This window comes from Kryptolebias marmoratus, linkage group LG8 (genome assembly GCF_001649575.2).
Source record: "Kryptolebias marmoratus isolate JLee-2015 linkage group LG8, ASM164957v2, whole genome shotgun sequence".
Classification (NCBI taxonomy): Eukaryota; Metazoa; Chordata; class Actinopteri; order Cyprinodontiformes; family Rivulidae; genus Kryptolebias; species Kryptolebias marmoratus.
In genome coordinates this window covers 23932063-23957854 of record NC_051437.1, presented here as the reverse complement: position 1 = coordinate 23957854, position 25792 = coordinate 23932063, and the positions used below count along the sequence as shown (strand labels likewise).

At 42.5% G+C, this 25792-nt stretch overlaps 1 protein-coding gene across 2 annotated transcripts; it reads right to left on the bottom strand.

Moving 5' to 3' along the window:
• Positions 1 to 856: 856 nt before the first annotated feature.
• Positions 857 to 25532, bottom strand: epha2b (eph receptor A2 b). Of its 2 annotated transcripts, none has more exons than XM_025004877.2 (17): positions 25370 to 25532; positions 24739 to 24833; positions 22634 to 23282; positions 10743 to 10901; positions 9998 to 10357; positions 9492 to 9622; positions 8998 to 9169; positions 8818 to 8911; positions 7170 to 7225; positions 6946 to 7071; positions 6055 to 6240; positions 5895 to 5956; positions 5596 to 5808; positions 5349 to 5498; positions 5021 to 5214; positions 3781 to 3936; positions 857 to 2560 (listed from the first exon to the last, which is right to left on the bottom strand). In XM_025004877.2, the coding sequence occupies exons 1-17, from the start codon at positions 25452 to 25454 to the stop codon at positions 2452 to 2454; spliced, it is 2997 nt and encodes a 998-aa protein (XP_024860645.1). In that variant the 5' UTR covers positions 25455 to 25532; the 3' UTR covers positions 857 to 2451. The 2 variants fall into 2 exon arrangements, with proteins under 2 accessions (XP_024860645.1, XP_017266834.1); XM_017411345.3 differs by having other exon boundaries at positions 5596 to 5805.
• Positions 25533 to 25792: the final 260 nt, after the last annotated feature.

The window sequence follows — 25792 nt, the reverse complement described above, 5'->3', positions numbered from 1 at the left end:
GCAGATGAAGGCCCCGATCCGTTGATCCATCTCCGTTCCATCCTGCCATCCCTCGAGAACAACACTCCCAGATACTTGAACTCCTCCGCATGAGGCAGAGACTCATCCCTGACCTGAAAGGGAGCATTCCACTTTTTTTTTTTTTTCCAATTGAGAGCCATGACTTCGGACTCAGAAGAGCTGACTCATCCCAGCTGCAAACAATCCCAGTCATGGCCCAAAGACTCCAACAGAACCACATCATCTGCAAAAAGCAGAGACGAGACGCCCTCCTCTCCACGACTGCGACTGATCCTGTCCATGAACATCACAAACAGGATCAGATGGTTCCGACCTGCACTGGGACCGAGGATGGAGGCGCAGCTCCTGCTCTGGACCGGAAAGCCCCTTAAAGCACCCCAGACTCCTGCAGGAAGTAAAAACAATAAGCTGCACACAACAAGATGTGTTAAAAGATGTGCTTCTTCTTTAACATGAAGAGCTGCAGCACTGAAAAATAAACTGTGGAGGTGATTTTTTCCAAAGGCGCCACTGACAAAATATGGTTTGATCAATTCTTAATTACTATAAACAATCAGGGTTCCAGCTGAGGTTTTCAACTTTATTTGAATTTCATGGTTTAATCTTTTAAACACCCATAGCTGCAGACAGAGGAAGTGAATTTGTGTGTGTTTGTTTGTGTAGACGACAGTTTCCAGGATGTAACGGAGCACTCGCATGTTTACTTCAGGTCCCAACTCTGGAATTAAAGCCACTCGGCCACATTATAAGCAAATCCAGGTGGAAATCCAAACATCCTGGCTCTATAAAAATCATAAACAAAACTTTTGTCGTCCAGTTAAACAACAGGCTTTAATAAATTCAGTTTAAGACTTTATTTTGCCACAAATGCAATCTCAGGAAAGAACAGATCAGGAGAAATAAAGAGGAAAATTGCTTTTTTTTTTGTTTTTTTTTCTGTTGACAATTAGTGAGCAACGTCCAACTCTAAACCCAGCTCAGTGTTTATCAGGATAAATAAATAAAAGTTCAAAAAACAAAAATAAATAGACTTAAATACAGAAGGCAAAAAGACAAGCAAGAAAATGTAGGCGGCTTTAGATGTGAACATAGAAAAAGAATCAGCTTGGAAACATGATTAATACTGAAGAAATATACAAAATTTACAGAATGAAACTCCAACCAAAAAACCAGAATAATAATTTTAAAAAATTATATAAATCCCTTTTCAAAAGTTGGGTCTCTCCGCTACAACAGACTCAAACATTTAACAAGACAATCAAAATTCAAGTAAAGGAAGGTGTTCGTCAGTAACACGAAGATTTGCAGTCATCAGTTAAGAGCACAGGGGGGTCGGCGCGGGAGAGCCGGCTTATTTAACGAGAGTCCCGCTCGAAGAGGCACTTTAAAACGGGTCAATGTCCAGAATGAGTCGAGCTCTTCAGCTGTAAAGCATCTAGATAAACCTGTCAATAGATGAACCCAAGCAGGACTAAATATTTCTAAAAAAAAAAAACAGTGAACAAGAAGTTGAAATAGCAAACCAGATGATTATTACTAGAAATCTGAGCAACTATTTTATTTTTTTTGTATTTGTGGGGTTTATGTGCTTTTTTCCCCCCCTCTTTTATTTCCAACAAACATACAACTCAAATCATCTTTAGCTTGGAATTCTCAAACAAACAAACAATAAAAAGTTATTTTTGAGCCAAGTGCTACATTACACAGCATCTTTTTTTTTAATCTCAGTGTGTTTTTGTTTTTTTTGGTAACAGGCAAAACACAAGAAAAAAAAAAGTGAATCTGTACACAGAGTACCTCTAACATGTCCTCTTTGTTTCCCCCCCACCCCTCCATATGAACATCATAGCTTAATTTCTGCTCAGAGCCAGCAGGAGGCCAGAAACAACACCAGGTCCAGTCCTGTTTTCTTTTCTCTTTTTGTTTCGTTCCTGGATGAGCTCAAGCTCATTTCAGCTCCCCGAGGCTCCGTCCTGACAGGAAGTGGAGCCAAGTGCCTTTTAACGAGAAATTCTTTGACATCAGCACCAACAAACTGAATCATGATTTGATTTATCACGTTTATACAGTTCTTCTACATGGTTTGTAAAGCTGAAGTAGATTATTGTTCAAAAATGGACAAAAAAAATATATATGCAAGCGCAATAAACTGTATCTTGTAAAGAAAGAAAGTAGACTTAAAAAAATAGATATTTAAATAGTAAATGTCTACGGATACATTTATTTTTGTGTATTTGCTCAATTCCCTGATTAAAAAAAAAGAAGAAATCAAACAATGTACAGTAAGTTAGTCTGATTCATTTGGCCCAAAAGATGGCACATTTCTCTCGGTTCTGTCGATCCAAAGCCGTCCCTGCAGTCCTGCTCCAGCTCAGTTTCAGAGTTCAAAGAGTCCGCCTGCCGGAGTTTCAGTTCCCTTCATGGCGAGGATCACACTGAAAACACGCTCAGAGTGCTGGTCTGGTCCTTTAAGCCCAAGATGCTGTAAGCTATTCGCTTCAAATGGCCGGGCAATCTCACCCCAATGTTCTTAATATCCCTGTGAAAGACAGACACAACAGTGTTTTCACTCTGGACTCGCTCCAAACCGTTCCACATGCATCCTTCCTGCCTTGAAGCAATCACTGACTCATTCCGTGTGATGAAACTCCAACCCGCTCAGCTAGGTGGGGTGCATTCCTCGTTCGTTATCTGCTGCTAAGTTTTTAATTCATCTTCCACAATAAGAAGTAGTACAGGGATTTTTAAAAACTTTTTTATAAACTCTGCATCAGCATGTGATGCAAACCTGCGAAAGCTCTGCATAAACACCAGCCCTCAGTCGAAGCCTTAATTATAGCCTTAATTGCTTAACGAGGATTCTCCCTGTTGACCATGAATCACTTGTCTGGCGAGCAGAGGGTGGATCGTAAATGGCTGGTGGTTTTTCGGAGAGTGCTACCAGATGCCCCGAGATGGAAACATGGGGCCCTGAAATCACACCATACGGTATGACAAACACTTCAAAAGAGTTTCCTCAGCTTTAAAAAGGTGCTCATCTTCTCAGGATCGACTGACAGACGTATACAATGACAAAGTAAGGTGGGGCTACGTCTCGGCTGGTCATGCGTGGTTAGAAAATGTTCCTATTCCTTAAAAGTAACCTTAAATTATGAGCTTCACAAAGGCGTTTTTTCCCCCCCAAAGGTTGAGTCTGTTTGGTTAAATTGCCTCCTGTAGCTCTCCTACACATCAGGGAAGATGTAATTGTCTTAAACTACCTTTTTGATGTCTTCAGGGGGTGCATGCTAAGCACACTTCTGTCTTTTAGAACTTATAATGATGTCCACCTATTTTAGGGCCTTGATTTCCTTAAATGCAGCTTTCTGTACAGGATAATCTCTCCTTCTGGGTCATCGTTGAGGCAGCTACAAGGAACTGTTTCTGAAACTCTTAGTTTTAAGGATTGAGCATGAATGCTACCCTATGTGTGTGTGGATGAAAGGGCAAAATAAAAGGAATTTAAATAAAAGCCTAGCATTCCTTGAAGGAATGAATATCGCATGCTTGGGCAAAAACATTATTGCTTCGCTTATAAAGGGAAAATTAGAATAAAAGCAACAAGCCCAGTTTTGGTTTGAAACATTTTTCAATTTGCAGCCATGTCGATGCAAAAAAGTTCTGTTTTGACAAGAAAAATTGGTTTGATCTTTTGCCAAATTATGCAACCAGATCAGTTACATTTTGTTTCATTGTGCGGTCCCAAAAAGTGACACTTACTCTGTCTTCATCTGCATGACCTGGTCCATGGTGATGATCCCGGCCCGGGTGAAGTTCTCGCTGTACTGGCTCATCTTGATGGACTCCAGCCACTCAGACACCGACCTGAAGGGAGAACCGTCTGAACCGCTGGTGCTGGGCAGCCGGATGGAAACACTAGCAAAAAAAATAAAAAGAAAAGATTATTGACAAGCTTTCCCACAACTGACAAAAAAAAACTAAACAAAGCAGATAACCAAGGTTTGTAATTACAGAGCAGGAAACCAGTTGGTGGTAAAACCCGTTTAGAGTCTGGGTGAAGCCTGACGGAGGCTTGAACATGACATCCTTTTGTTCTTTCTCAATACTTTCTCACAGGAGGAAAATTAAAGTATTCATTCACAGAATCACAAACAAAAAAAACATTTAACGCCAAGCTGACACCTCTCTTTATAAGCTTGGCTTTAAATGTTACTGTGTTCACTGCGGTTACCCTTTTGTTTCGCTTAACTCTAAACATTGAAGGATTAAAATAAGAATAAGTTTAATAAAACCATTAACTTTTGTCTTCTGCATGAATCCAGGTCAAAGCTCAAAACATTTCAAACAAAACCAAATGTAAAAAAATGTTTTAAACTGGGAGAAAAAAGTCAGTCAAGCCACAAAATACTGTATGTTACCCTATATTATATAAATATGTGTCTGTTTTCTGGTAAATGTCTTTTATAAGGAATAAATAAATAGGAATTATGTCTTCAGACAAAACTCCTTTTATTATTAACCAACGTTATGATGACCTTAGTTATAAAAGAATTAAAATACTTTTTGATTTAAAAGTTGTATTTTTCTTTTTTACGTTTTGACATAAAAAATAATTGTTTAATGTCATTATATTTAACTTCAGCTCTTCAATCACTTCTCCCAGCAGTAAATTCATCATTTTATTCCATTTGTGTAACAAAAGTCGACAACACTCCCTGCTACAAAAAGTATGTGATTATATTTTCTAATTCTCCCTTTAAGGGAGTATTTTTAGAGTAGTCTAAATAAATTAATAACAGACATGAATGTTAAACAGGCCAAAAGTAGTAGACAAAATTGAATTTATATTAGCTTAACTCCAAAGGTTTTGGGTTTTGGTTCCAGGTTTGTTTCCAAGAACTGGGTGTTGACAGTGGCAGATTCTCTGGAGTTGGAGTCAGCTCCAGAACAAATATGCTTTATGAGCCGTTTGCGTGACACATAAATAAATAAATCTTACCGTGGGTCAAAGTCTGCGATGGTCTTCAGCGAGTCCGGGCTGCGCAGGAGCTTGTCCAGCAGGCTGACAATGTCTCCGAAGCGCGGCCTCTTGGAGCGATCCTGAAGCCAACACTGAAGCATCAGCTGGTAGACGGCGGACGGACAGTCCATGGGTGCAGGCAGCCTGAACGCCTCGTTGATGGCCTTCATCACCTGCAAACGCACAGTCAGATCACTTAGATCTCTTTGCATATGCTAGCTTTCTTAAAACATGCCTAAAATTTGGCAGAAAGGTTTTCATTTAGGCTGGAAAAAGAAAAGCGCAAAATGTAAACGTGGAAACTTGCCTCGTGATTGCTCATGTCCCAGTAAGGCCTTTCACCAAATGCCATGACCTCCCACATCACGATGCCGAAACTCCACACGTCACTTGCTGAGGTGAACTTCCTGTAGGCTATCGCCTCTGGTGCCGTCCACCGGATGGGAATCTTACCTCCCTGCTCAAGAAAAATTGAGTTTGAATAAAAAAAATAAAACTTAGAATCCATAAAAATGTTTGCAAAAGCCCTGCTATGAGACTGAAGTCAGTCTTACACTTGTGGTGTACGTCCCCTCAGGTTCGTCCTCCAGCACTCGGGACAGGCCAAAGTCAGACACTTTACACTCCAGAGTGGTGTTCACCAGGATGTTGCGGGCAGCCAGGTCCCGGTGGACGTAGCTCATTTCAGAGAGGTACTTCATGCCTGCAGCGATGCCTCGCAGCATTCCCACCAGCTGGAACGACAAGAACTCTCCATCGTGGTCCTGCTGGGACAACAAAAGAATAGATTAGCTGTGACCAAAAATACAGCAAGCTCTGACTAAATTTTAAAAATAGGTTGTGGTGGACTTACCCTCAAGTATCTATCCAGAGCTCCATTCTCCATGTATTCAGTTATTATCATTGCATGCTTAACTACACAAAAAAAACAGAATAAATTATATAAGACCACACTTGCACAAAAAGGTAAGATTTAAAAAGAGAAAGATTTCGGAATGCAAAGACGTTCTTACATTTGGTGACCACCCCCTCCAGACGTATGATGTTCTGGTGGCAGAACTGGCCCATGATGGAGGCCTCGCTCAGAAAGTCCTGCCTCTGCTTCTCCGTGTAGCCAGGCTTCAGTGTCTTGATCGCCACCGCTACCTCCTTCTTCCCGGGCGCTTTCAGAATGCCCCGGTACACCTCTCCAAACTCCCCTGCAGGAGAAGCATCATCATCAGGATCAGGACAGTTGATTTAGAAAACAGCCATGAAATAAATGCTCGTGTCATCTTAAGTTTTTTAGCTGTAGGGGGCTTGGCAGCACAACAAAAAGAAAATGAGGAAGTCTCTGCGTCTGTTTTGCTTGAGGCGCTCTCACAGAGGTGTGTTCTCGTTCCGCGTCGAGAGAGAGGCAACATTGTGCAAATGGTTGATGGCCTGTTGTGTGGGAGCATGGGAATCAGCTGTCACATGAGAAGAAAAGAGGGCATACGGTCGTGGGAGCTGGGGGGGCTGAAATAAAGCTTTTGGTTCAAAGGGTAAAGGTGGTCACACTTGAATAAACGTATCCTCAATAAAAAATAAAACCCCTGCGAAGCCCGGGAAGGTGCTCTGATATCCTTCCAAAAACAATGTTTCTGCAGCAGTTTCTTTTGTGTAATTTTCGTATCAGCTTCAGCCAAAAACACAAAAGGTGCCGCAGCCAAGAGTTGCCACACAACAAAAAAAATATTTCGACTTGTTCTGTGAGATAGATGCAGATAGATGCTAATCTCACTGGAGTAACTACTGTCAGCCGGACTCTTTAAGCTGTTGAAAATGCACAATATAAACAGAGAATTTTGGGGGGATTGGAAAGATCTTTCAACATCTCGGAGTTAAGCCTCGCAGCAGATTATCTCAGCAGGGCTGTCACTCACCAGCTCCAATAACTTTCTGTTTGGTTACGTGGCTTGGGTGGATTTCAGTGGCAAACTTGAGGACAGCTATGTTGGGGTCCTCATATGTATGCGGATCCACGTAGGTCTTCAGAGGTTTTAATTGCTCTGCAGGCCACAGGGGAAAAAAAAGTAAGAAAACAAATCAATGAAATAAATAAATTAAAGATCAGACATGGAGATTTAAGAGTTTATTTTTGTAATACCTGGGCTTGAAAAGTAGGCGTCTTCTGGTCCTTGCCGGATGTGAGAGTTGCTTTTTCTGAGTGATACAAAAACATCAGCAGGTTAGTAGGGGTGGGAGTTAGAATTAATCACATTTACAATTTTAAATCAATTTTAAAATGTCAAAATCAATTATTTCATGTTAATCACGTCATGAGAAATGCAAAAGGAGGAATCCGTGTGTTTATGGCGTGCACACAATAAAGACATGACATACAAGCAGCATTTTCTGCATTAAAAGCCAGTGTTGGGAAATACTTCGGCATCTATGATTTGATTTGATTTATTTATTTGAACAGGGACAGTGCAATTAAATAAAAGTTAAAGGGAAAAATTATGTTCATAAGAGTCTTATTGTGTACGAGTTTCCACGCAGAGGAGGAGAAAAATGCTGGTCTAAAAAGGTTGCAACTGCTGGCTACTTGTTGGCAAACAGCATTCACAAGAGAAACTGGTCTGAATCTGCCGATGTTCACGTGTAATCCAGCAGATTAAATCGTAAACAAGGGAGCGACTGCCAAGGTGGGGTCAAAGCAGGCTGAGGCAGGTACAGTGAGGGAGGATGAGGATGTGATTTTAAAAAACTGGCTGCACAAAACGTGGCCGCACGGCTCACTGGTCACAAACATTCAGAAAACAGTGAGACTGCAACAGAAAATCCACCCGTGTTCTCACAAGAACAATGAGATACTACGTGCCATGATTGAATTTAGGATTTTATTGATAATTCAACTCCATCTTAAAACACCATCCTTCGTCTAGAACATTAGGGTCAAACAACCAGACGTTGTGAGATTTATAGTGCTTTAATTGAATGATTCTAGCACTTTGTTTTTAAAATTTCTTCATTTTTTGAGAGTTTTAGCGTTGACCTTAGAGCAAAATATTTAGTTTATTTTATGTCTGATGCATCAATATTTGTTTTATTATTAGATAGCAGCCCTCTGAATTGTAATGTGAGGTGCCTATAGATTCCCACCTTACATAATTTATAAAAAAAAGAATAAAATGGTCCATCTTTAAATCAGTTGACTGCTTTTATATCACTAGCACATACCACCCCCTGTAACCATTTCTCTCCATGTTCTGAGCTTTCAAAAGCATCCAGACACTGGCGCAATGCATCCATTCAGACAGAAGCGTCCCTTTGATAAAGCCTGGCTATAGACCGTGTTTGCCAAGCCAATTTAAACACAGAGAAGGAGGTGGCTACACAGCCTACAGTCTGCTACAGTACAGGCCCAGGTCAACTTCACAAAACGCCTGTGACCTCGTACAGAAAGAACCAAAAGCCTCTTATCAACAACAATGTGCCACTCTGGGCTAATTTCCTTTCAAAGGCCCGAACGCTCAGTTGAATGTAACCATTGCGCAAGGACAAGACACATTCAACACAAATTCCTCCCTGGTGAGTGCCGGGACACAGATCCAGATAAAGAGAAAGAGACAGTTGGCTAAAGGAGGACAGAAAAAACGGGGTGAGGAAGGAGTGAATGCAACGGGCATTTGGAAGCCCCACAAAGGAAAAGCAGAAGAATGAGACAGGAAGGCACTGAAGGATGGTGTTCTGTGACAGATTACCAGAACAGGCAAGACAAGACGGGCCAACGGAGCGGGCCGGGCACTCACTGTCTGCGCAGGAACAGAATCACGATCACCAGGATCAACATGATCGCTCCTCCAACTGCTGCAGCGAGGATAACTGCAGTTTTGTTAACTTGTCCTGCAAGAAATGTAAACCATACATAAGAGAGATTCTCTTCTAAAAAAACCAAACCCAAAGACTTCTGCTGTGGATCTACTCTGTACCTTCGGGAGACGTCTCAAACTGTTCCTCCACGCTGGGGACTCCAGACCTGCCGTCACTGCTGAAGGCCTGAACCTTGACCAGGTAGGCAGTGTCTGGAGCCAGGTCGTTGATCTGAACAGAGTTCTTCTCCAGCTTGAGCACAACATACGTAGTCACATCGTGTTTGTTGTCCTGGGTGGTAAGAAACAAACTCAGTCAATAAATCCAGTGTTACTGCTGAAGACAGAGGCCACAGTTAGTTTATGCTTCTGAATTAGTGGTATAAATTCATCACGACTGGTGCTTTAGTGTGATAACGACAGAGCGTGGAGCCTGTTCCTAGGTGGCATCCATCAAGAACTCAAGCTTATTTAAATTACAGTTTTAATCCCACATAACTACACAGTCCATATCCGTTTTATGTTATTTTACATTCACCACAGTTCATGTTTAAAGGTGGTGATAAAGTCATTACTATCGAGGCTCTAACAGGAAACATAAAAGTTGTGCTCACCCTTTTCCGGTAAGCGAGTTCATAGCGAACGGACGGCGACGAAACACGCGGCTGGGGAGAAACGTCCCAGGAAATGGACAAACTTGTGGAGTCCCGTTCAACGAGCCGCATGGAGGTGATTTTGGGTGGTTCTGGGGACAAAGAGAAAAGAACATTTGAGGTTTTTAAATTGGTTAGCTGTGGTGGCCATATTTAATTTAGTTGACCGCAAAAGATATCAGCTGTAGATGTACATCTAATGATTACATTCTGAAAGTTTCATTAAAATCTGTTATTTTGTTCATAAGATATTCCACTAAGAGAGTCACAGAAACACACACTCACCATTATCTGCCTTTTGAAGGCAATGAAGGTGAGAAAAAAATGGAAAATACACCTATACCCTTGTTCATGTCATTCCTGTGGCACAATTTGATTTGCAGAGCTGTCACTGAATCTCAGATAGCATCTGTCATTCCAGCAGAACAGATAGCATCGCAGGCCTGCCTCCTATCAGCGCCGCTCACCTGTGTAGTGCAGAGATGTAGTCAGAGTGGTGGAGGACGGCGGCCTGGCAGCCCGGGGTGCTGCCTGACTACCAAAACTAGACACACCACTGTGCGTCTCCACGGTGAAGGTGTAGTTGAAGTGAGCATCCAGCTCACTCACTGACACCTTGGTGTGAGTCAGGTCTGTGCTGGCTGGATCGTAGCGAATTTTCTCTCCGCAGGGTTGGCATCCAAAGCTCTCACATCGCTGGCACACAACACTGTAAGTGATGTCGGTTCGACCTCCGGTGTCTTCGGGAGGCCTCCAGGAGAGGAGGAGCTTTCCCGTAGAGTGGGGACTGGGGATGGCCACAAGATCTCGAGGGGCTGAGGGGAGGCCTGATGAGGACAGATGAAAAAAAGCTGTAATAAAAGCCTAGCATTCCTCGAGTTATAGCTATTTTTGTGTTTATTTAAAAGGTCATATGGCTGCAGTGGCAGTCTTAAATTGGGTTAACTTCAAAACTTAATCACTTATATATGTAAATCCAATGATTACTTTCGGAAAGTTTCAATAAAATCTGTCTAGTGGTTTAAGAGGTATTGAGGTTACAGGGCAGACAAACATGCACACACACACAAGGGTAAAAACATTAATGATTATGAAGCCCTTAACATCTGTTTTCTTGCACAATAAAGAAAAAAAAAATCAGAAAGGATAAAGTAATTTTCTTTTACAAATCAAAACTTATTGCACATATTTTATTTTCTGTTTAATCTTCACCTGAACATGGTCCAGTGATGGGGTCTTCGGGGGCCCGGAAGAAGCCAATCATACAGGAACAAAAGGATTCTCCTGATGTCAGCCCCTGGGTGTTTGCAGGACACGGCTCACACTTGTCGCTCTTGGAACTCTCAACTTTGAAGAAGCCAGGTTGACATTCTGCAAATTCAAAACAACATTTGTAACCGATAATCAGCCAAGGAAAGACAAAAACGACTTCCGGCAGCATCCCAAATGACACCAAGCAGAGCCAGTTCCTCCAGATCAATCAATCCTCTTTGAAAGACCAGCAATGGTTTGAACTTTTCACCTTCCAGTGCAACCCTCAGAGGTCGAGGGGGACACGTTATTATGTCAAGACCACATTTAGACAAGTGAGAGAGACGGGAGGAAAATCCTGTGCAGGACTCTGCACAGTGTTGACTTTACTCATTAAAACTCCGTCCAGTCCAAATAAAATGCTGCTCACATGAGCCCAACCCTGAAACAAAATCGCAGACTCCCTGTCTTGCTTGTACTCCTACTCTTTACTTTTTCAACCACCAACCCCCCACTGCTGCTGCTTTCATGCAGTCTCAGGAAACACAACCAGTATTCCTACATTCCACAACAATAAGTCAGTTTTCATTTCTGAAGTAGAAAAAAATAGCTAAACAGTCACTGAAGCACCAGAGAAGCATCTGTTGGAGCTCAATAGTGTGTTATACTTTTATTTCAGACACTTGTGTGGCTTCTTTGAAAGATAAGCGGATGCCTAATTTCACACGTCTACGGTAACGCTAAATAAAGAAATGCAGGTAGATTGTCCCGCTGTGAGTAGAAATGGTGAAATGTGATCTTAAAACAGTGTGAAATTTGGTTGAGAGTGCACCATAAAGGAGAGCGAAAATGAGACGGCTGCCCTTTAACTCTGCAAGAGCATTCCAGTGACTGCTGCTCACATCCTCACACATTCACACACACACACACACACACACGCCTATGTAGGCACTGCACACAAGCACCCATAGCCACATGTATGCACAAAATACACATACATGCATGCAAAGCACTCTTGGACACATGGGTATTCTGACATCAGGAGGGGGATTATGTCGACTGCCTGTCACCTGTTCATGTCCCTCTGCTGCACACGCACACACACACACATATATTTCCTTCCTTCGTTCTAAGTCATTTTGCTTGGGGAGTTTAAATAGCTCATGACAGATGTTAAAAGATGTTGACAATGTAAATGAGTTCCAATATCTGGGCCAAAGGACATCAGCAGATAACGCAACATGAACCAAAAGAAACAGACACAGGAAGTCAAGAAACTGTGGTAAGGAAGAGATTAGGTATATCATGCTAGCCAAATGAAACGAGGCATTCAAAGTGAGAGATTCAAGTTACAGCGATGCTGCTGTCTGGGAAAAAGCAATAAAACATTTAGTCAAAGGCAAACATGGTTTGAAAGGCCAGATTCCAACAGAGGCTAATTGAAAAGCAGCGCCAAGGACAAAGACAATATCAGACCCACTCAGGAGATACTGTCTGGGTCTGCAGTTGCCTTTCAGCGAGGCTCAGTTGAGCGGAGCTCATTTGGAAGCCACAAGTGACCACACACATGACAGAAAGCACAAGCTCCATTTAGGTCTTATAAAGGGGATTTACTCAATTGAATATGAGCCTCATTTCAACTTTGTTTGGCTTTTTATATAATTGCGGTTCACTGAGCTGATGCAGAGCATATGTGGGGAGGTGTGTATGAGAAAAGCATGACAACAATGGTGTCAAGAAACAAAAACCACTCTGCCAAGTAAAAGTTTGAATGTTTCTCCAATAGGATTGCATTAAATTCAGTCCTTCTACACACCATCTCTATTGGTTCTTGGCCAGCTGTTTCACTTATAACTACTGCTACTCATTAACGCAAGCGGGGGAGAAGACGGGCGAGGCAGAAGAGAGGTGGGGTGAAAGAACAGAAGGTTTAAGAAAGGAAGAGAGGAATACTGTATCCTGCTGAGGACTGAAGAAAGAAAAGAGACAGGCCGGGGCAAACTCCTGCTTTGAGAAGAGGGAACAGCTGTTGCCTCAAACCCTGATTCATTCCCCTACCTCTCCTCCTCGTAATCCCCAAATTCCTCGCTTCCTTGCTTTCTCCCCTCCCAGTCATCCCTAAAAGGGCTCCCAGCTAACCCATTAACATTGCTATTCACCACTGACCAGCAGGCAAGAAGAATGCTCTGCCATTCAAATGCTGAAAGGGAAAAAAACATACACACACAAGCGTTGCAGATGGGAATAGCTGAAATGCCACATGGCAACTGAATAGAAGAGGACGACCCTCCTTTTGGTGCTACAGTGCTGGCTGCAATGCATCATGGTCAGGCCTGTGGAGATGACGGCCTTAAAACTGTGTGTTGCCTCTATAATCAAGATGCATTCCAGTGCACACCACCCAACAGGACAGCCTGGAGCTGAGTGCCTCCAGTGCAGCTCCAGGCTCGTCCACATGGGAACAGCGTTTTTGTGGATATACAGAGGGCTTTTTTGATCGTTTCGGCCTTGTTTCCACATGGAAACAAATGTTTTAGGAGCCTCAAAACAGTATGTTTTTAAACTGGGTTCCAGAGTGAAAAAAATATTGAACCCTTGCGTTTTTTGTAGACAGCTAAAATGCAACTCTTTGAAAATGTTGATGTCATAGACTGCTTAGACCCCTAGTTTTAAAAGACTGACATTTAATTTGAACAGTGAGGACAATCCTTCTCTCCAGCTGTCCCTCGGTGGATACTGGGCCTAAAATCATTCATTGTGTCTGCCTGTTTGGACTGACGCAACCAGTTAGTAGGAGTTTAACGACACAAAGGAGAGAGTTCCACTTTGTCATCAGTACACAAAAAGGATTTGGTTTTTGCTCTTGTAATTACCTTCCTTGTCTTTTTCTTCATGTGTTTCCAGTCCGAAGCATCTGCTCCGCGCCTTGTTTCCAGTTTTTTGGTGTATTTCCATGGCGGGTTTACATCGCCACATACAGGCTTGGTATAGTTGCTACAACATTTCAGGTCATTTTCTTTGTTTCTGTGTGGATGAAGACATTTCCAGAAACAGGTGCCATGTTTGCCAGAATATCTTTTAGAAATGAAAAATAAAAAGATAAATAAAGAAAGGAAAGACGGTGTTTTAGTGTGAACAAGGCCTCAGCTACAGCCAACTTCTCCGTTTTTGCTATAAACAAGTTTGTTACTCTCAAATACGGGCCACAATAACAGTAAATGGAATTAGAGAACTCGTTGAGGGATTTAACAAGAGGATTCCTCGACAAAAAAGAAAAGTCCGGAGAAAGCAACCTCCCTTGTTCCATAGAGAAGGGGGGCTTGGATTGTTGTTGGACACAACAGGAAGCAGGAAGCATGCGGCTGACGCAGCCTTCCTTCCTAAAACAGCCAATCAAAGCATGGACGCACAGGGGAGCACGACCAACAGAAAAACCAGCACAGAAACTAAGAGTTCTGAGACAGAATAATAACCAAAAAGGAAGCTAAAATATGTTGACCCAACATGAACACAAGCACTGAGCACATGAAGGGGGTCCTGTGAGGAGTGAGTCTACAAAAAAAGGAAAAATTCAGTCTGAAAAAATCAGAATGGCCATTTTTTTTCCCTCCCACTTGCTACAAAGCAAGGAATTGTTTGTCATTTGAGAGGCCCCCTGTGCCTTGAGTGGTTCTGTGTTTGTTTATAGAGAATGAGTGCCAGGGCCTGTTACATTCAGGGAGCCCGAGTGGCTCTAGAGCCTCCGAGGGCTCCCCAGTTCGTCAGCGAACGTTAAGATGGATGAGACGGTGACAGTGATGAATGCCTGCTCGTATAGATGGAATAATGGGTAACATGGTGGCTTGACAGCAGAAATCACCCCCAGGACACAAGGAAGAAGTGGAAGGGGGCCCCCACACACCCCCAGACAATCGAGCCCTGGCTGGGCTTTTAAAAGGCAGAAAGGTCATGTCTGCCTCAGGGTAGCTGTGAGTTAAACTGTGCATGGCTTTACACAGAGTCACCGGCCAAGTAAAACAAACACATGCTCACACTGACGAGAAGGAAAAAGGAGAAAGGGTCAATTCAGAGGTACGACCAGAGAGTAAAAAAGATCTTGGAAAAATAAAACCAAGCAAGAAATAAACACAATGTCAGATCTATATCGGAGCAGGCCTCGGTCATTTCTGGAGGCCAGAAAGGCCTTCCTTTGTCTCAGTTATTTCACTTCCCCTCTTTTCATCTCTGAACTGGACAAGCCTGGCTGTAATTGCAGTATGTCATGTCGTGTTGTTTATATGAAGGGTGACAACACGTAATTAGCGATTCGGGGTACCTGGATTTGGGGAACAGAGGGGGTCTCTGATGGGGGAGGTGAACCTGGTAACATGAGCCACGGGGTAGAGGAGAGGAGGGGAGAGGGGAGCAATAAAGGTGCAGGGGCTGATGGAAGTGTGTGCATGCGGTTAGAGAGAGGGGGGTTTGGGGACATTAGTCAAAAAGATTAGCTGACCAGCGGAGCAGCTGTAAGGGCATTACATCTGTTTTACAATTACACCCAGGCTTTCATCTGGATTTGTTAACAAACACAATAAATTCCCCTGATCCCCTTTCTCCTCTCGCTCCCCATGTTGCCTTACATTCAGTGACAGGAGGAGGTATGCAGGGATGAAAAGTGGAGACGAGGGGATACAAACCCTGCTCGAAAAGCTCTAAAGTCATGCAGATCTTCTGAAAAAAAGAAAAAGAAAAAAAAAACAATGTTCACACAGCTTCCCAGAAGTCTCAGCCTGCTGGTTTGTTTTTTCCATGTTTCGTTGTCAGTTCCAGACAATCAGGTGGCAAACACAACACCATCACACTTCTGCAAGCCAACAGGTCACACACCTGATGCTAACGACTGCCAGCTTCCTGCCTGGGAGGAGGAAGTGACCAAAATGCACCAATAAACAAAACCCAAAAAAGAAGGACTTATCAGGCAGGACGACAAAAATTAAAAACAGCTGAGCTGAAGCCGCACAGCACCGAGCGACAATGAAAAGCCCTGAGCCAACGGGTCGGAGAGTCACCGGGGGATTAGGTGACCTCCGGTTTCCGCTGTGGGCTCGTCCTGTTAGCAGTGAAGCCTGGGTGGGTGGGTGTTGAGCTGCGCTGGGGGTGGAGGGTGGTGGATAACTGACTGATTGCAGGGAAGGAAAGTGCTGACCTCACACACCACCAGCAGTACAATACAATGCACTTCACATTGCTCTGCACCCCCTACCACAACACACACACACACATACATAAACATAGCCTGTAGGATCAGGAATGTCACTAAGAGGAAATATGTCCCAGCTTCCACAGCACAACAACAGGCACGCTCAAAAACTAAAAATCCCTGACGCTCCACGGTGGAACAAACACAAGACACATGGAACGGAATAAAGAGGCTGAAAATGCAGTTTTTTTTTTTTTTTACATTTAACCCGATTGGAGTTAAAATTCAAAAAGGCAAACACCACAATAAAGCTGCTCCAACCATCATTACCTACATTTACACCTTAGAAATTAAACTAGCATTTTATAAAACGCTGGTTTCATTCAGGAGATCCACCTAAGAACGATGTGCATTAAGAAAACAAACTCCTCTCTACGAACACTTTTAACCACCTATTTTTCTTCCAAAAACATTACCACTTAAGCTTGAAACCCAAATGTTTTCGGTTTAGGTGTGTAGTCATAAAAACCATCATGGTTTTCACACATTTCAAGCCACTGCTGCACTCGTCTCTGTGATCTGCAATAAATCATCAAAGGGCCCATCAGATCTCCTCTGTGCTACATTTTCTGTTATTGTTTGCAGTTATTGCAGCTTAACAAGACAGTGCATGACACCACTTGAAAGCGCCTTCAGAGGCCCCCCTAATCTAACCACCTCCCTTAAGTTCAGCCTGCTGAGCAGACGCCGCCTTGGCATGACTTCTGAGAAATCCACAAATTAAAAGTAATCACAGAGGTTTTCTAGAGGCAATGGAAATAAAAAGGGGATATATATATATATATATATATATAGATATATATATATATATATATATATATAAACATACATACATAGCTTATGCAGCGTTGTCCAATAAGACAGTGAGTCAGCTTGTTTTAGACCAGCTATGAGGACCAAGAGTCAAGGGAAATAGGTGGAGCAGAAAATTTCTGTGTGGGGATTATCCTGCTGGAGTGAACTGATTCCATTATGTGAAATCCACCTTAAGCCTGCTCAATCAAATCTGGGAGATCTCGAGGAGTGGTGCCGCATCACTTTGCACACCCAACATGAGATAAGCTGCCAAGACACTGATTTAATTATGATGAACTATTGCTGGCTGTAGATACAAGACGATTAAAAAAAAATCTCTACTCCAGTAATAAAAAAATCTTAAGTTTCCGAGTAAACAATTAGCCCTCAAAATCCTAACATCAATTATCAAGCTCCAAAAGACAAACAAGTGGCTAAATCCAGTATCTAATAGGGCTGTGACTGCTGGCGACACTTGTTGGCTTAAAATTGAAAAAAAAAAAGAGAATAGGCAAATGTTCAAGAAGTATCCAACTGAACCCTGAGGTTCATCCACTCTCAAGATTACGGAAACAAATTCAAGGAAGGTTCGAGACACTTGCAACAACTCTGTTACTATTTTGAGAGAAAGTTTGGAACATCAATTGTTTTGAAAGTGTTCAAAATTCAAGCGACGAGGCTGCGAACCTCTGAAGTGAGAAAACTGAGAACGCCCGAGAATGTTTTGAAACATTTTGGAGACTCTCTGGTGAATGTAGTTCGCCAACTAATCGCAATTCAGTGAAAAACTACCTGCATGTTTTAATTTTATCTTTAGCAAACGTTTATGCTTTAACCACTGTGCGAACTGTATTTGTCTCTCAGATTGGCAGCATTGCTCTGATTCAGCCTCTATTTATCTTTATGAGTCAGTCGGGGAGAAATACCTAAAGTGTACACAGTCTAAATAATCCCATCAGGGCCATGTGAAACGGGATGTTTAAACTCTTTTGGTGTCATATTCATGCCCTGCACATTAGCCAAAAATAACAGCCCTCGTGTGATTTTGTGGGCAACATGAACACAAAACAAGAAGGAAAAAAAAAGTTTCTGTTTGTGTCTTAGTTTGTTGTAGTTGAGGCAGCTTGCACAACAGTGTGTATCTCTCGAGTAAACAGCAGAGAGAGCTGAAAAATAATCACGGGAATAATGTGTTGAGATAAGAAATGACCAAATAAATAGTAGATGAGAGGCAGAAAATTGAGGCTAAACAGAGAGACGGGGAGGACGTGGGGTGAGGGGCAGAAAGAGATTACACAAATGCAGAAAAGGTAGCAGAACCAGTAGTTACTTCAATCAAAAAGCCCAAACACACCCAAGTCAATTACTACCCGTACAAATCACTCACCATAGTGTGCTGTTACACTACAGCTTAGTCACCAACCGTTTGTTACATCAGCTGAGTTTGGAGACACGGACACAGAAGGAAAGAGTGGGAGAGAGAGAGAGAGAGAGAGAAAATAGTTTACTGGAACCTCCTTTGGCGAGTAATAACTTTACTGGAATCCAGTGGACAGTTGTTCCACCGGGATGACATTTTCTTCAAGCGTCAAACTGTCCCCCTGCGCTCCAAAATGTTCCACGCCGTGTCTCCGTTTATATACAGAGCCTTGTGCAACCATAACGTTGGATTAGGTCCTGTTTGCCGAGGCTTTATGGGTAGCTGGTGAGGTGTTTACCGGGACAGTCCAACACAAACCCAAGGATCAGCTGAGGCAGGTCAGGATGAGGAGTGACACACGCTCATTAAATTGTACCAGTGAGAATTATGGCAAAAAAAAGAACATGGAGTCACATTTAGAAACTACAGAGCTTTAAAAAGAAAAAAAAAAAAAACTGGTTCAGTTATATGCAGGTACGCTTTTCCATACATGAAGAAAAAAAAACAATTGAAGTTGTGCAACTGATGTGAAGCAGTTGCCACATGAGCATAAGTCATCAAAAGAACAAAGTAATGTTTTTGTACACATAAAATACTGCAAAAAGGTTTAAACCACCCCTACTTCAAAGAGCCAGTTTTTCTTGAAACCTTTTAAAGTGGTCCTAATTCCAAGTCCTCTACTATTTCTGAAGCTCTTTTAACCCTCTCAGGCTCAAATTAAGTTTTAGTAACAGGAAAAATCAGATATTTGGGGAAATTATCATCTGAGTAAAATAAGGCTCATAAAATATGAATGTGGAGTAATTAGGTATATGCAATTCGCTGTTGCAAATCTGCAACGCCTGCCTTGGGTTAAAGTTTGGGGTTTTGGGGGATTTTGTTCATTTTTTTACTCATTTTCTGCTCAGTACTTTTACCTGACAATGACAGACATGTAATTTTTGCTTAACAATATATATCAGTAATTGCTTTAAGTAAATATGCATGTACTCAAGAACTCTTAGAAAAACTTTTACATGTAAAAACTATAAATAAAAGAGCATTTTATGCTTTAAAAAAACACAACTAAATTGTGGGATACAGTGAGCTGGCTGTAGCAGCTGCTGCTGCATTTTCATTTTCCTACTTGATAACTGATTAGGTACAGGCATGGTTGATTAATCGGTCTATTTGAAAGTCACGATTCTAAGAAACATTCAGCAAAACCTCGACACTAAAGCTTTAGTTGATAATCTACTGTAGGTCAAGTTTTCAGCCTTAAAGCTCTTTAGGAATCATTTGTTGGTGCAAAAAACACTGTTTTAAAGTCAAAATGTGTTATTGTCTGCATTTTTCATAGATTCAACTAAAAACGGAAACAAATTATATCTTTGTGCTGGGGGAAAAAAAATGTCTAAAATCAAACTTAACCTTTTTTTGCCAAGTTTTCTTATGTGCAGACACTACTGGTTCATGCCTTGAGTTAAAAAAAAAAGTTAAAACATTTCTCTGAAATAATCAGGTGCTGGAAAGAAAAAAAATGAGTCTAAAAGCAGTCAAAATTCTAATAAAACCTTTGAAATATCAACTGAATATATATTGTTCTTGACCAGCTTAAAAGATTACAAGAAAGTCTGGCTCCTTGAAAGTAAAATATAAAGACACATTGTCTGAATCATGTACTGTTATAGAAAGAAACATTAATTTAAAATGTTCAAACAAAAGGTAATTAACTGTATGAAAAGAAAAAGATTCAAGTTACACTCAGTAGTCCTTCAGTATTCTTTTGAGGATTGTGGTTGTGTATAAACACCATCGTGAGGCTCTGTAATGCTTTCACTAATAACAAAGCCCTTTTTGTGTTCTGCCACTGCCTCTAGTTATAATTTATAACCTTTGAGACTTTTATACGTCTTTGCAGCACAGGAAGTTTTCTTATCTTTAGTTTGTTCATCCAATATCAAAAGTTACTGAATGCTACAGAGAGAGGAGACAGACACGTTCAGAACCCTCAACAAAAAAGTTTAGGAGAGGGGAAAAAGAAAACTATAAGGTTTGAGAGACAAGCCAAAAATACTGCCGTGGTGAGAGCAGATGAAGAGTCGGAGACGAAAACCAGAACTCAGATCTCTACTTCAACACGTCCCGTGGGGTTGAGAAGCTATAAAACTGAGTGAATACATCGCAGAACATGGAAAATGTCAACCTAAATAAGAAAAAAAGCACCACAGTTGAAGTTTTTGTGGGTTTTCCCCTGAGCAGCTATCCATACAGGAAAGAAGTGGGGAGAATGATTAACTGTGCGTCTGTCGGAGATTCCTTTTAGAGCCCTCCTTACCATTTGTCTTGGCTCGATGCTGCAGCCCCGTGATTCATTTCCATCTTCATCTACAACTGCCCCCATGCATCTCAGACCTGTCATTGGACTTCATCCTGGTAATTCTCGTGAGGTGGTGGTGGTGGTGAGGGGAGGGTTCTTTGTTTAGTAGTTTTAATGTGAGGGCTTGACCCGGACTTGTTGCCCCCCCACCCACCTATCTCACCACCTCCTGGGAATTCCACAGGTTTGCAGTAATGTTGGGAGGATCTTTCTCAGCAAACTGGATAGGAATTTACAAACTGGGACGGAGGGGGGGGAATGGGTAGGTGGAGGGCTACATCTCTCTCTCCCTCTCTCTCTCTCAGGGAAAACACAGCACTTCATTGTTCTGCTACCTTTGCATTCCAGTCCTCACCTCCGTCCGTTAAAAAAAAAAAGAAAAATTACACCACTCCTCTAAACACAACCTCTCACTCTTGGATGCCTTCTCTGTCATCCCTCGCCTCCTCCCCAGTCATCTCACCTGGTGCTTTTCTGCAGCTAAAACCAATTCACTGACAGAAAACTTCAGCTCTTTTAGCTCCCCGTTCGCCAATGGGAGGGGAAACCAAGTGGGGAGGCGCGTCTATTATAACCGGGGCCCGTTTGTGAATTTATAGTCGCAGTTTGACGCGTGTGTGTGTGTTTCGGGTAATTCTTTGAGAGCGTTTCAAAGTTGTGCAAGTGTCAGTGTGCAAACAAAGGAGGTGAAGAAGGAATATCACTTGGGGCAGATGGGAGTCTTTAGGTGTTTTGTCATGGAGCAGATCTCAACAGGCCCTCACATGCCACCCGGTGCTCCATGTTCACATGAAGACACACACACACCTGAGGTTCAGTGTGTACAAAACAGGGGGATGGATGTGAAGACATGCGGGGGGTGAACATGCCTGATCACAGGAGAGATGGGTGGGGGGGCTTTCTGCTGTCTGTGATGCATGATATGAACAAAGTCAGCGAGGCTCAGGAGCTTCATCCTTTCTCCTCCCTTTTCCTCCCATCTGCCTCGAAAACACCAATCCATCAAATACAGTAACCCCTCTGCCTCTTTGATCAGCCTCACAACAATAAAGGCCTTCTCTACAGTGAGTTAAAGCACAACTATGACAGGACTACAAAGTCTAAGGCCTGAGTTATGACTCAAACTCAGACCGAGATAAGACAGCAGATGATAATGAGCGAACAGGAAATCACCTGGTGAAATGTGGTGCGGGTTATGAACCAGGCGAGGTGCTGTAAAAGCTGAAGTGTTTGAATAAAGCATTCATTAAACAGGGTTTAGAAGATATCATTTAAAATGTTGTCATGGCTAGGACCAAAATAAAGCACAATAAAGTTTGTAGGGCTAAACAGGTGTTTTTTAAGACCGTATATAGAATTTTTTTTGCATCAGGATGGAAAACAAGCAACAGCTTTTAACACTTTTTGAAACTTTACTTGCGTCCGACTTATTCAAAAGTGTTTAGGTTTAAAAACGCACAAAAACGGACCTCTCAGAATCTCAAAAAACAAGAAAAAGAAAAAAAAACCATTTCAATGATTTATAAAAAAATGTTAGAAAAGAAAAATGTTTTCAATGTGTTATCTCTGAATTATTCCAGCGGTTTCAGTGTGTTTTTAAAAAATGTAATATATATATTTATTGTGTTTTCTGCTTCGTGGCATGTGATTGTGTAACTTTTTTCCCCCTGGTGACACAAAACATGAAGCAACCTATAACCAAATTAGGATGCGCTTTCACAAACTGTTCCACAAATCTGCAATAATTACGACTGAAAATTTAAAGCATGTTTCCCACTTTTATCCATTTGCGGTCAGGGATTATGCCAGGACATGTATGAGAAGGGCTCGGCATTCTTCCCACTGCAGAGGAGTCGCGATAGCCAGGGGCAGAATTCCACCGAGAAACGATAATAGCACCTATGATAAATATTTGTCGTACAGACCTGTTTTATTATCTAGGGCAATTAGAACAAGGATAAAGCGTGTTTGTAAAACACACCATGAAGGAAGCTGCGTCCTTCAGGATAGAGTGCCTGAGGGAAAGAAGATGCCCTTACCTTGACACGAGTCTTCAACCTCTTCAAAGCCAGCTTTGCATTGGCACTGTTTCGCCGGTACCACCCACTCTCCGTGTAAAGTACAGTAGATCTGAGGTAGCTTCTCACTCTCGGCATTCTCCGTGCACGTCCCGCTCACCTCCCTGAGTGCCTGGTTCTCACTTCCGGCTACAGTCTCAGGGAACATTGCGAGGCTCTTCACGGTGGCCGGGCAGGTCTTGTAGTACACTCTGACCGTAACAAGAGCAATGCAGGCTCCGATGTCTTGGAAGGCCACGTAGAAACCTTTTCGAGACAGGTTCTCCACAACCTTCGTCTCTGTGTTGATGTACATTTCATTTTTCTTGGTGATCTCATCGGGAGCTATGGTGGCCACCTTCTTGAACTGGCCCTTGTGGAAGGTCGTGCCCACGTCTGAGTCCGACTCCAGCACGTAGAGGTTGAAGGTTTCCTTGCAGGTTAACGACAACTCGTCAAACGAGTTGCAGTCGCGGACGATGAAGGTAATCTCCACGAAAACCCGCGAGGCCGAGGAGTGCCGCTGGATGAAGGTGGAGCGCACCCAGTTGTCCTGCTCGCGCTCCTCAATGTTGCAGACGGAGTAGGTGTAGAACTGAGAGCCGTTCAGGGTTCTCTGCTGGACCTCCCACTGAAACAAAACCCCACAAACCAAAAAGGTTAGAGGTAGGAAAACTAAGGAGCTTCAAACCATTCCGGCTGAACCAACACTCAAAGGATCACCAAATAAAGGAGCAACCATTTAACCATGAGGGTTCAGCCACTGAAATCTGAGCCTGGAAACGAAAACAGCGAGTGTGTGCATTGTTAACTACTCCCCGTGAAGACTTTTATGGTCCATCACAGTAATAACACATTTTCTACTAACAGAACTCCACTTTTTGAGCCTCACAACACTACCGACCCCAAGCATTTTAACTGACAATGGACTTCTGACATTATAAAGAAACTAAATTATTTCCCCATTTAGATCTCTTTTTTTTTTGCATTCGTTGGCTTCTTCCCTCAAATAGCACTGCTGCTTGCATACTAACTATGTGCTGCCACAAAAATGCTTGGAAAAAAGTGACAACAACTTCTAACCTTGGCTCAGGAGGAACAACTGGCCTCCACAGAGGCAGAAGCTGTGGTTTGCTTTCTGTATGTAGCCACTGTGCTATTAATTAAAGGAATGTGCTTTGCTGGCGGAGTGTGTGGCGCTGCATATAAACTTTGATGAACAACAGCAAAATCTACAAATCCATTAAAACAGCTGGTGGTCATTTTTATTACCTAAAGCTCAGGAGGAAAAAAAAAACCAAAAAACGGAAAGTCGTGTAGTTACACACCGAAAAACGCAGTTAAAGAATAATCCAGCAGACCATAAAAAAGTGAAACTGAACTTTTAGAAAGGCACATTTAAGTGGTGACACATCTTTGAGAAAGTTAGGTGAACCACCGAGCAGCATGCCTGCACATGCCTTTGAATCATCAGCACATGAAATGAGGCTGTTTACAGTGAATCTGCATGAGCCTGACTGATCAATTACCCTAACCGCACCATGGAGGAAGGCACACATGTCTTTAGTACACTGGCAACCAGACAACCACAGCATTTGGGATGCATCACCAAAATGTAGACATTTTCCCCTGGTGTAAAGGAAAAGGTAGCCGTGACTGACTCGACTGGCTCCGTCCGAAGCCCCTCCTATCCGAAAGAGAGCTACCACATGCTGCAAACTTTAAAAGTTAATTGCTCTCTAACATACAATTCTGGAGCTGGAGCCTCGAAACCACAAGAAGCCACAAGTATTCCCAGTTCAGAGCAAGCAGCTACTCTATCTGCCTACATGTGCTTTTGGTGCAGCCCAGACATGCTCCTCGTGTGACACCATGACTCCCTTTTATATCCACACTCAAACAGGCTTTAAAATGTCAGGTTTTTACAGAAAACTCACATGTGCTAACACAAACACACACAGGGCCCACTCTGAGGAGAATTATGCAAGGAGCACCTTCCTGTAAAATTGCTCCACAGTAATTTCTCCTGAGGCGAATTCCAATCGGAGACGTGGGAGTTGAAGGAGCAGCCAGGGAGCGAAACTCACCCCAGTTCTCTCTTTCTGAGAGCTGTCTCCCTCACTTGGGGACCATGTCAACCAGCCCAGTTCTCGTCCCGCTGCCCTCATGTCCAAAAGCACCTCTGTGGAGACAACAAGAAGGTCAGGAGGTTAGAAACTGAATGAACTCACCTCATTTCTAAAAACAAATGACCACAAAAAAGTTACAGAACTAATGGGCATTTCTACCATTCACAGGTTCAACTTACTGACAAACTCTGATATGAGTTATCATAATGGTGACATAAAGAGAACAAACTTTTGACATAAGTAATTTAGAGGAAAATAAGATCCCAGATTGATCTGAAACTGTCCAGAAGCTGCTCACCTGCTGGGGTTGTAAAGTTTAGAGAAGCAAACTTTCAGCTTCATTAAAAGTGTTGAGAAATGAAAACACTTATGTGTTTCTTTTTTATTATTTATTTTTCTTACTGAATAAAAGCTCAGTGATCATTAAGAGTGTTAAAAAGTGAAATGTTTCCTGGTTTTAAAGTTCCTCCAAGCAGCTTCCCCGCATGGCACGCGTGTTTCCCTTCAGCCAGACGCAGAAAGGGTTTCACGCCAGCAGCTTCTGGTGCAAAAAAAAAAAAGAGTTCCGTTTCCACAGACGAACACTCACCTTCTCTGGCTTCCAGCGTCATGAAAACGCCGGTGAGGAGTACGTAAGAGAAGAAGAAGCGTCCGATTCCGCCGGAGAAATCCATCTGGAGAAGTTTTCCTTCGCTCTCCGTCTCTCCGCTCCTGGGGCTTCGGCTCTGGGACTCTGAGCGCTGCGCTCTCTGCGGCCCATTCACACAAACGGCTCAGCGCGAGCGCCTCACTGGCTCCGCCCATTGGAATGTGCGCGTGCGCGTCCGTGCGTGCGCGTGCATGTGTGTGTGTATGCTTTTAATAGATATATAGATAGATAGATAGATAGATAGATAGATAGATAGATAGATAGATAGATAGATAGATAGTAGTAGTAGCTGAGAGTCATCTCCAACACATACTCCAAGCACTACCTGACTGCATGAAATCTATTTTCAACATATTGCCATTA